At 42.1% G+C, this 12,614-nt stretch overlaps 1 protein-coding gene across 2 annotated transcripts in view; it reads right to left on the bottom strand.

Moving 5' to 3' along the window:
* Positions 1–460: 460 nt before the first annotated feature.
* KDM4B (lysine demethylase 4B) overlaps positions 461–12,614 on the bottom strand; it is a 179,790-nt gene continuing 167,636 nt past the window's right edge. For both annotated transcript variants that reach the window (XM_040417739.1, XM_040417740.1), the window contains exon 22: positions 461–2,593. In XM_040417739.1, coding sequence (XP_040273673.1) covers positions 2,435–2,593 — 159 coding nt within the window. In that variant the 3' untranslated portion in view covers positions 461–2,434. The remainder of the gene's footprint in view (positions 2,594–12,614) is intronic.

Genomic DNA, 12,614 nt, shown 5'->3' with positions numbered 1-12,614 from the left:
GTCAAAGCGTTTTAAAGTTATCATAACTTAAAGTGACACTGGTCAGATTTGCAAAAAATGGCCTGGTCCTTAAGGTGAAAGAAGGTTAAACATATTTTTAATTTCTCTATCACACAAAGCACCATCCAAAACAACTGAACCTCTTTTGTTTGCTTTCCAGCTGATGATGTATGTTATCTTTCAGATGCTTCATTGCTCGTTGTTTATTTGAAGATATATTATGTGGTATGTCTGTTGGCGATGTATAAAGTCCCTTCAATCGATCCATGACTGTTGCCTGAAAGCTATCCATAGCTGGAACACTGGAGTGTACTGGGTATAGAATTAGGGATTTTAGTTCTGTTAGTTCTTTTTTGTGGTCAATTTTACAGCTGCGCTTGGTATTGCAACTCGGCCTCATTCACTCGAATCCTAAATATAGGTCATCAATATCAAATTCCAAGATAACCCCTTTACTGGACAGTGAAGGCCCATGGTGTGAATCATTGTTCAGATTTGTTGTACTGGTACTAATGAGTTTGCTGTATGATATATGTGGTTTTGCTTCTGTTTCATCTAACATTCTGCTGTTTTTCACTCCTTCCCTGCCATGGCATCTGGTGCAATTATTATTATTCAATATTCCCTGGGTGCTGTTATAGGGGAGAAGTGTGATGTGGTTTACCAATTATCCTATGCGTATATATTCGGGGACATTGCCCCAACATACATGCTACGACTAAGGACTACACTATAGTCCAAAACTCTTCAGTGTTAAACGATGTGCACATCTGGATTTTAATTATTGAAGAAATAAAGCTTACAGGATTTTACTACTAATGACATTCTGGATTCTTTGCCCATGCAAACTATTTGATTCACTGCATCTGGGAGTCACCCCTGGGTTTCCATGCAGCTCTGCATTACACAGGGAGTGCTGCCTGAGGAGGTGAGTTGTGAACCTAGCTTTTTCACTGTGCTTTCAATAATTAACATTGAGGTATTTTTTGCTGCTAAAACCCTTTAAAAAAACAAATATTTCATGGAATATCTTAAAGATTTAAACTCAGTTTTGAATAACTTGTGGGGTGTAGTTTCTAAAATTTGGTCACCTATGGATGGCTTCTATTATGTAGGTCCCTCAAACTCACTTCAGAACTGAAAAGGTCCTTTTGACATTTTCTTGAAAATGTAAAAAAATGCTTCTAATTTTTGCACATTTTCTGTAAATTTCATAATTCATAAATAAAGGTGAAACATATCGACGCAATTTTACCACTAACATGAAGTACGATGTGCTACGAAAGAACAATGGCAGAATGGCTTTCCAAAGGAATTACCACAGAGTGACACAGGTCAGTTTTGCACAATTAAGCTGTCAGAATGGGGTTAAAAGCTGCAACATAAATTGACATGTTGTGGATTTTAAATCCGCACCGTTTCAATTACCAAGGCAATTAATTCCACAGCATGTGGATAAAATTTCATAAAAATCTCATGCACTTTCCTGCTACTGTAAATGGTGCAGATTTTCTGCCAGCAATATCGCAGTGGAAAATCCACAGTGTGTATCCCATGTGAACATACACTAATAAGGTGTATTAGGCCTTAATAATAATAATGAAAGTACACAATTTTTAATTGAAATGGTATCCAGTGCCTTGATTTATTTTGAATTAATTACAAAAGAGGGCATGATAATACAGCACATTTGTCAAGAAACAATTATGATTAGTGCACAAAATAAAACACAATGACACAAAGAAAATGCATGTATCCCTAACTAATAAAACATGAGGACATGCAGTAGACTGCGAAGCTCCTGAGCATTACACTTTACAATATACATTAAGGTTCTCAGAAGCACTGTCCATGAATCCCAACACCATGTGACTCAGGAAAGGAAAAAAAACCATGCATGATTACACAAGGACATTGCTTGCATATGCAGACTTAAATCCTCCAAACACCAGGCCTTTTTAATACGTGTAGTAATTTGGGAGGAATAGAAAAAACTATTTCTTCTAAAATGTGGTAGTAAACAATTCATGACAACACTGTTTCATATCAGTTCCCAGGTATCACAATCAGATGAACCATGACTTAAAAAGGTATTCAAATGTATTTCAAAGTTGTTGTTTTTACCAAGATATTAAATAAAATCAGATTTCATTTCTCTCTTCTTGTTACTTTAAAGCTATTCTGAAATGTTTCTTGAAAAGGTTGAAAAATAGAGAGAGAAGATCGCAATGCAGTTTCACCATAGCACCGAGAGAATTCATGTCCTCAGCTTATGTTTATGGCAGCAGTATTTGGCCCATTACACTGCTGTGCAGAATTCTTCTGACATCTCTGATCTGTAAATGCCTGAGAGGTGCCCGAATCCATTCTTGAGTTTGAAATATAGAAAGCATATTGTCAACATAATGTTCACAGTATATGGGTGGCAAGGTCCCTAAAAGCCAGCAGGCTGGGTAAGATTGCCTACACTAGTCTCGTTCAAGTCAAATAAAGTTTGATTATCAGGCTCTTCATTCGTTGGACTTGTGACCCTTGGACGCTTGTTCATTTGCAGGTCCTCTGTGTCGTCCAAAGCAGCTCCAGTACTGACAGACTTGGGAAAATAAAAAGCAACAAGATGTAAGTGTAAATAATATTTACATGAGTGTAAAGGATTAATAATGCTTTTTTGCCATGTTAAAGTAAATGAGTCATCAGAAAATAACCTATTGTGTAAATAAAGTTTTTCTGTTGTGTATCTATATTTAAACAAAAACCATAAACTCTGCATTTTTCACACATTACGGTCAGCATATTTGCCGGGTTGTGGCTGGATCGAGAATCCGGAAATGATGGATCCGGAGAACTACAGCGGACTGTTCTCTGCCAGAACAGCTTGCTGCAGTTACCTACTTATCTTTCATCCTAATCGTGCCTGTAATGATATCACCTCTGTCTCTGTGTATATGTCGCAGGGAAATTATGAAAATGGATATTTGATCAAATCCCTAAGGGAGATGATCAATTCACGGAAGATGATGTGCCCTAAAGAAAGTAAGTGATTTGATCATCAAATCCCTTAACTGTTTTAGTGAAAAGTTTAATATTTTTGATAATATAATAATAATAATAATAATAATAAATAATATGAAACAATATTGTAAGAAATAGGTACTGATATTTTTAAAAACAAAAAGGATATTTTTAGTGAATGTAATTAATAAATAATGTTCATTCATTTTTATTAAAACACGTCGTTGATTTGTGGCATCTCGAGTTACAAAGTACGTTACTTTTTTTATAGGCACATCTTTTTGTTTTACATTGTAATTTGGATTGTTCACAAGAACACTTCTTAAACCCTTGACCTCCAAATAAGGATAATTTTCCTGCAATCTCACGCAGACTTAGGTTAGTTCGGGGAACTGTTTCGGTAAATGTTGTAGTAGCTATTTGAAGATAGTCTCTAGGTAGCCAATCTTTTATAATTCCAACTGAGGTACCAATTTGGTATAAATTATTTTTTATATCTAATACGATCCCCACAATGTTATTTCCATCTAATGGGCCTCTATCTACCTTAGGTACATATACCAAAACTGTGGAATCCACTAACACGTCTTTAAATTTCTTCAAAGAAACTTTTCATTTTTTCATCTGATCTTTTAAGGTGTTTTGCAGCATTTTTGGCATAAATAGCATATTTTCGATCCATATCCTTCTTCTCCTACTGTATCCCCACATAATGCGTGGAACGGATTTTTATCAAATCTCCATTTTCATCATTTCCCTGCAACATATATATAAGACAGGATCCACCATTAAAAATAGGTGATTGTCACAGCTTATCTAGTCTTTCCTTCTATAATCACCTCTGCAAAGTTCACAGAGCATGCCTAGAAAACTCTCCCATAGAAGTCAATGAGGTCTCATCCTGATCACTGTGTCTATGACTCATGGGGTTGCTGTAAAGCAGCTTTCTGAATGCTGTTAAGAACAGCTCAAGCAAGATGGCCGCTCCCATTATCATGTTCAGAAAGAGAATTAAAAAAATCTGCATTCAGAAAATAAACAGATTAGAAAAAAAAAAGAAAAGAAAAAATGATTTATGTTGCTATCTGGTTTTAACTGGCAAATACAAATTTCGATGACAAATTTCCTTTCATTTCAGAACCTCAAGTTGCTTTCACATTTTCCATTTTGATGAACTGTCTGAAGCCAATTTTATGAGCGAATCATAAAGTGAGGGGAAGTATATCAGAGATATTTTCTCTTTTTTAACGCACTATTTTACCATCAAAAATCTCCATCAAATCGGCAGATGAGAAATCGCCCTCACAAATTGATAGCTTTTCAATACTCATGATTTTCTGTACACAAAGGGGGTCATTTACTAAGGCCGGAATTTTAGACGCTGGTCTTAATAAACCCTATACCCGACGGTGAATCCACTGAAATTATGGAGAGGCGTGGGCCCCTTCATAACTTTGGCAGGATCCACCGTTTCCGAGTAGTCTTACATTTAGACCTTCTTCTACGCCTGAAACAGGCGTAGAAAATGGTAAATGAGACTGGCCTGCTGGCCGTCCTATCCCTGCCACTCCTATTTTTTTTTTAGACCTGGTGTGAGAGAGTAAAGGTTGCAGATTGTGGCGCAAGGAATTGTTACGCTGCAATCTGCACCTCTAATACGCCGAATATAGGCGTATTTCAGCTTCGCAAATGACCCCCAAAGTGCCTACAAAAATAAACTCCTATATAGATTGTCAGATTACTGCTGCTGTGAGGGAAATATGTTATCTAGTAGTATAATAGAACATGTAGAATTATCCCAGTTCTACATATACTATTATACTACTGGATAACATCTTTCCCTCACAGCAGCAGTGGACAGAATGACCACTACATTGCTCTCTTGATAGGCCCAGATAAAGATACCCACAGAAAAGAACTGCATTTATGAGTTTAACGCGTGATGTTCTAATTGAGTCAGTCATCCCCCTTCCCTCCCTGGTCTATGAAAAATGGTCTATGAAAATTATGTTGGCCATGGTAAAAGTCCAAAGAAATGTAAATTACAAAAACACACAGAATATTAATTTATAGACCGTTAAGAAGTGATAAAAGGTGTGGATGGCAGTGTCCCTTAAAGGGAACCTGTCACCCGGATTTTGTGTATAGAGCTGAGGACATGGGTTGCTAGATGGCCGCTAGTACATCCGCAATACCCAGTCCCCATAGCTCTGTGTGCTTTTATTCTGTAAACAAAAACGATTTGATACATATGCAAATTAACCTGAGATGAGTCCTGTCCCTGACTCATCTCACGTACAGGACTCATCTCAGGTTAATTTGCATATGTATCAAATCGTTTTTTTGTACACAATAAAAGCACACAGAGCTATGGGGACTGGGTATTGCAGATGTGCTAGCGGCCATCTAGCAACCCATGTCCTCAGCTCTATACACAAAATCCCGGTGACAGGTTCCCTTTAAAAAAATCTAAATGCTAAAAGTAATTTAAAGTATTTAAAGTAGTGTTTATTAACCTGTTAAGTACACAGGGCGTACCTGTACACCCTGTGTATTTCCGATCATCGCCGCGCGGCGGGCGGTGATCGGAACAAGGTGCCTGCTCAAATCATTGAGCAGGCACCTTGGTACAATGCCCAGGGGGGTCCTGTGACACCCCCGTGTCGGCAATCGCAGAAAACCGCAGCTCAATTCATACCTGCGGTTTGCTGCGTTTCCGGGTTATTCGGGTCTCTGGTGACCCGATAACCTGGAATAGGACGGTGATGTTATAATACACCACCAATCACCGTCCTGCGATCCTGAGAGGTGGCGGTCACGCCACCTCTCAGGATCGCTTCCGATTGGCCGGCTGGGCAGGTGGGCAGGCGCAGCGGCAATTTTGAATTGCCAGAGCTCCTCTCCCCGGTCATACTGGTCCATGGAGCGGGAGAGAGAGGAGCTTGGCTGTACCATCAGGCACAAATCGGTGTATTTTGTAGAGGTAGGGAGAGGTAGATTAGGCAGGGAAGGTGAGGGAGAGTTGGGGAAAAAAAATAAAAAAGTTTTTTTTATTGCGGTCTAGCACCCGGATCGGGTGTCTGAGGTCCACAGCACTCAGCTGTGTGACCCCCCCCCAGGGGTGCTGCAGCTTCCCCCCCCCCACATTTTTTGGGGGGCGCAAGTATTTTTATTTTTTGCATGCGCTGACTGTGGCCGGCACTCTTAGTGTCCGGCCACTGTTAGCACATCGCCCACCCCACACCGCTGATCAGCTTCGTACCGCTGATCAGCTATCACGGCTGAGGATGGGGAAAACCCTCAGCCGTGCGATGCCACGAGATGTAAGTGGCTGCTCGGCCAGGACCACAGAATTAGGGAGCAGGTCACCTCCTATCGCATCCCTAATCTGACCCCGACTCCTAGCTGCATGAGCCGACCTTGATGGTAGGAGGGCTCATGCTCCGGAACCTCGGATGCCTACTCACCCTCCGCCGATCCCTGAACTAGGAGCTGGGTAGACCACCTGTTCCTCCTGGATGCAGAGAAACAGGAGTCTAAAACTGGCCGAGCTGCAAGGGGATATAAACATAAACAGACTATGGATATGGCAGGAGAGTGAAAGACTTCCACCCCTACCTGCCACAGACACACTGACTGGATCCCTGGACACAAGTGCTGAAGTCCACACACAGACATAACAGGACACAGCACACATAAACACACAGGAAGCCAGAACCATAGCTGCAATAATAACAGACACCACATAAACATAAACTTAACATCACATAACATTTATGACCACAAGGGTGGCCCTCACTGGCAGATGGTATAAGGGACCAGGAGGGTGCCTCCAGCTTACAAACAAGGCTGGAGTACCCCTCAGACATCAGGTCTCAACTGAGGCTATATAGCCCATGTAGCCACACCCACAAAGACACACCCAGTGTTCACACACACAGAAGGGAATTAACTCTTCTCACAACAGGGAAGGGAAGACAGCCACTTAAAGGGGACGTGCACACATACAAAAACCTGGTGCACAACAAACAAACCTAAGGCACACCTAATAGACAGGTTGCCAGGTGCAACCGCATGCAATGACAGCGAGCAGCCTAGCAACCAGCTCCAGCTGCTCTACTGCCACATACCTAATGTTGCCAGCGGCAACCACAGGTGAGGCAACATACTTCAGCCCTCACCTGTGATTGACAACAACCCCAGACCACAGGCAACTCCATGCGGTTCAGGAGTCACGGCCATTACCATGGTCGTGACATCAGCACGTTTGAATCCATTATTTTTATTTATTTTTTTACACTTTTTGAAATTTATTTTTTTTGTTAGTTTAGGCTACTTTCAACACTGGCATTTCTGGGTCCGCTTGTGAGATCCGTTACAGGGCTCTCACAAGAGGCCCAAAATGGATCAGATCAGCCCCAATACATTCTAAAATGGATAAGGATCCTTTCAGAATGCATCAATTTGGCTGCGTTTGGTCTCCATTGCGTTGTTTAGGCGGTCACTAAAACGCAGCTTGCAGCGTTTTGGTGTCCGCCTGACGATGCAGAGCCAAACGGATCCGTCCTGACTTACAATGTAAGTCAATGGGGACGGATCAGTTTTTTTCACTGACACAATGTGGTGCAATTGAAAACGGATCCGTCCCCTATTGACTTTCAATGTAAGTCAAGACGGATCAGTTTTGACTTAAACTTTATTTTGAATGAATAATGCAAACGGATCAGTTATGAACGGATACAAGCGTTTGCATTATCGGTGCAGATACAAGACGGATCCGCAACAAACGCTTGTGGAACCGTGCGGAAAAATCAACGCAGCCTCCCTACCCACCCCCTCCAGGTACCTATCTCCCCAGGGGTGAAACCCGTGTCCTTACCAGTGGAAACCTGTTGCTGGTCAGATATAAGGACAAGAGGGATGTCCTTGTACTGTCAACAATTCACGGTAACGGCATCACCCCTGTCCCTGTGCGAGGTACCGCAGCAACGGTCCTCAAGCCCGATTGTATCGGCGACTACAATCGGTATATGGGAGGAGTTGATCTCTCTGATCAAGTCCTCAAGCCATATAATGCCATGCGCCAAACCCGGGCATGGTACAAAAAAGTTGCGGTCTACTTGGTACAGGTTGCCTTGAACAACTCTTTTGTGCGGTCCCGGAGCGCTGGTAACGCAGGCAAATTCCTCCAGCTCTGAGGCAGTCCTCAAGGCCCTCTTTTCTGACCGGGAAAAAGCAGGCCGGAGTATCTCGGGAACTGGAGGCGCCCGGAAAGTGCAGAGTGTGTCACAGGAGGGGGATACGGAAGGACACCACCACTCAGTGTGACACGTGCCCCGATCATCCTCTGCATTGACGGTTGCTTCAGGGAGTACTACACTTCCATGGAGTACTAAATTTATAATCCCCTTCCCCAATTTTAATTCCATTTAGCCACTGACAATCGGAAAAAAACTATGGTTCTCAGACTTGAGACACTACAACCCAAAATAAATAATTTAAAAAATATTATTTTGTAAAACTAAAATAAATAAAAAAAGTAGACATATTAGACATCGCCGCATCCGTAAGAATCTGCTCTATAAACACACCCCTCAGATGAACACTGTCAAAAAAATAAATAAAAATAAACGGTGCAAAAAAAAAGGTATTTTTTGTCACCTTACATAAAAAAAAAGTGTAATAGCAAGCTATCAAAAAGTCATATGCCCCCCAAAATTGTGCCAATAAAACGTCCTCTCATCCCGCAAAAAATGAGCCCATACCTAAGATAATCGGCTATAAAAAAATAACTGACTCAGACTATGGAGATACTAAAATGTATTATTTTTTTTGTTTATAAAAAGGATAATAGTGTAAAACCTAAATAAATTTAAAAAAAAAGTAGACATTAATTAATCGCCGCGTCCGTAAGAATCTGCTCTATGAAAATATCCCATGACCTAACCCCTCAGATGAACACTGTTAAAAAAATAAAATAAAAACGGTGCAAAAACAGCAATTTTTTGGCAAATTTTCAATTTTAATCAATTTTTTCCAGTAACAAAGCAAGGGTTAACAGCCAAACAAAACTTAATATTTATTACCCTGATTCTGCAGTTTACAGAAACACCCCATATGTGGTCGTAAACTGCTGTATGACCAAACGGCAGGGCGCAGAAGGAAAGGAACGCCGTATGGTTTCTGGAAGGTAGATTTTGATTACCTTTTTTTTGGCACCATGTCCCATTGGTAGAACCCCTGATGCACCCCTAGAGTAGAAACTCCATAAAAGTGACCCCATCTAAGAAACTACACCCCTCAAGGTATTCAAAACTGATTTTATAAACTTTATTAACCCTTTAGGTGCTCCTTAACAGTTTATGGCAAATGGAGATGACATTTCAGAATTTCTATTTTTAGTAACCTTGCCTCACAAAAATGTAATATAGAGCAACCAAAAATCATATGTACCCTAAAAATAGTGCCAACAAAACCTTATCCTGTAGTTTCTAAAATGGGATCACTTTTATGGAGTTTCTACTCTAGGGGTGCATCAGGGGGGCTTCAAATGAGACATGGTGTAAATAAACCAGTCCAGCAAAATCTGCCTTCCAAAAACCACACAGCGCTCCTTTCCCTCTATGCCCTACCGTGTGCCCGTACAGTAGTTTATGACCACATATGGGGTGTTTCTGCAAACTACAGAATCAGGGCAATAAATATTGAGTTTTGTTTGGCTGTTAATGGATTAAAATGGAAAATTTGACAAAAAATTTAAATTCTTAAATTTTATCTCCATTTGCCATTAACTCTTGTGGAACACGTAAAGGGTTAACAAAGTTTGTAAAATCAGTTTTGAATACCTTGAGGGGTGTAGTTTCTAGAATGGGGTCAGTTTTGGGTGGTTTCTATTAGGGGTGGGCGATATAGACGATATAGGCGATATGCGATATAAATTTGTGCCACGATATGGATTTTGAGCATATCGCCTATATCGCCGGATCGCGATATGATCGCGCTCTCTGCGCGCACCATCTTCTCCTGAGCCGGCACAGTGGAGAAGGAGGGAGTCCCTCCCTCCCCACTATGCGCGGCTGCCGCTGACCACCAATGAGAACAGAGTAGGAGGGGAGGGACTGACAGTAAATCATTGAGTTTTCACGATCTCAGTGAGCGCGTGAAAACTCAAATCCGATGGTATATTCTAACCCCCAGGCGTTCCCATGGTGACGGGGACGCTTGCCTGGGGGTTAGAATATACAGGGCCACGCCGCTGACAGTAGAACATTTAAAAACTAATCAGTAACTTTAATTTTATTAATTGGTGATCTCTTTACTGTATACCTTACTAGGTCTTAGCTCCGGTAACAGCAGGCAGTGCGGGCGGGCGGCGCTCACTCACTGACGTCACGCGCCTGCTCCTCCCACTAGGCGGCGCAGGCGCGTGACGTCAGAGGGTGAGCGCCGCCCGCCCGCACTGCCTGCTGTTACCGGAGCTAAGACCTAGTAAGGTATACAGTAAAGAGATCACCAATGAATAAAGTTACTGATTCGTTTTTAAATGTATTCCTGTGAGCGTCGGGGGGGATCTGTGGATGGCACTGTTTAGGGGAGGGGGGGGTGTGGGATCTGTGGATGGCACCGTTTAGGGGAGGGGGGGGGTCTGTGGATGGCACCGTTTAGGGGAGGGGGGGGGGGTCTGTGGATGGCACCGTTTAGGGGAGGGGGGGATCTGTGGATGGCACCGTTTAGGGGAGGGGGGGATCTGTGGATGGCACCGTTTAGGGGAGGGGGGGATCTGTGGATGGCACCGTTTAGGGGAGGGGGGGGATCTGTGGATGGCACAGTTTAGGGGAGGGGGGGGATCTGTGGATGGCACAGTTTAGGGGAGGGGGGATCTGTGGATGGCACAGTTTAGGGGAGGGGGGGGATCTGTGGATGGCACAGTTTAGGGGAGGGGGGGGATCTGTGGATGGCACAGTTTAGGGGAGGGGGGGGGGGGATCTGTGGATGGCAGAGTTTAGGGGAGGGGAATTTTTTTTAGAAATAAAAATGAAATATTTTTTTTTTACTCCATTTTACCAGTGTCATGAAGTACAATACGTGATGAGAAAACACGTGATGAGAATGGCCTGGATAAGGCTACTTTCACACCTGCATTAGGTGCGGATCCGTCTGGTATCTGCACAGACGGATCCGCACCTATAAATGCAAACGCTGGTATCCGTTCAGTACGGATCCGTCTGCATAACTAAGTAAAAAAAAAGTCTAAGTCTGAGTGTAAGTCAAACAGATCCGTCCCGACTTACATTGAAAGTCAATGGGGGACGGATCAGTTTACAATTGCACCATATTGTGTCAATGTAAACGGATCCGTCCCCATTGACTTACATTGTAAGTCAGGACGGATCCGTTTGGCTCCGCACAGCCAGGCGGACACCAAAACGCTGCAAGGAGCGTTTTGGTGTCAGCCTCCAGAGCGTAATGGAGGCGGAACAGAGCCAAACTGATGCATTCTGAACGGATCCTTATTCATTCAGAATGCATTGGGTCTAAACTGATCCGTTTGGGCCGCTTGTGAGAGCCTTGAAACGGATCTCACAGGCGGACCCAGAAACGGCAGTGTGAAAGTAGCCGAAGTCAAAGCGTTTTAAAGTTATCACCACATAAAGTGACACTGGTCAGATTTGCAAAAAATGGCCTGGTTCTTAAGGTGAAAATGAGCCCGCTCCTTAAGGAGTTATAGAAGAAGAAAATAAATAAAAAAATAAAAAAATTAGCCCATGTCAGAAGATTACTACCTTCGGGTTTTCAGCCTGAAAACATAATCATTCTGATGTGTGCAGATTACTGATAATTGCCAAATTTGACTGCAGGGGCAGGTAAAGCACATAGCAACTATGTGCTTCGCCTACACAGCGAAACTGCTGCACTTAGAAGTAATTCACAAGTGAAATCATTAGTTCAGCAACTCTATGTATAGGCATCCTAAAATGGGTTGTGCAAAGAATTATCCTCTATCCACAATAGGGATAGTGAAATGAACATGTAACATCCTCCCCTCCATATCAACACTGTACTTTATGAGTGAGATTTCTAGGAATCAAAAGTAACACGCATGTGTTTTATTCCCTGCAGGAGATCAATGCACTGCTCAAACCCACAATTTGCACATCTTCAGACAATCCAATTCCTTTAGATGTGTCTCCTGCAAGAGAGCCATATTGGCACCTAAGTGCTTCAGATGTTGTAGTAGCTTCATCTTCTTATTAGGAGCCCCACACCCCTTTATATTCCACTTTCATTATGCATGTGACCTGTGTGCAAAGAGCTATCTTCAATTAAACTATGGCTGTTCTAGAATTACTACCTCAAAGTCACTACATTTCTTCAGACCACAGAATGATATTAACTCAAAACTATTGGATAATCAAGTCACCAACAGAAGTTACTATCTAAATCCAAGCGCCCACCCTTACATATGAGTTATACAATAGATATTTCACAAAGAAAGAACTGCTACATAGTTCAAATTATGACTTAGGAAAGAGGTGAACCCCATAACAGTTCAATCGATACAAAATGTACACAGTTACCAAAAAAAACTCAATGATTATGAG

The sequence above is a fragment of the Bufo bufo genome, chromosome 2 (assembly GCF_905171765.1).
Source record: "Bufo bufo chromosome 2, aBufBuf1.1, whole genome shotgun sequence".
NCBI classification, from domain to species: domain Eukaryota; kingdom Metazoa; phylum Chordata; class Amphibia; order Anura; family Bufonidae; genus Bufo; species Bufo bufo.
This window is presented reverse-complemented; position numbering and strand designations above follow the sequence as displayed.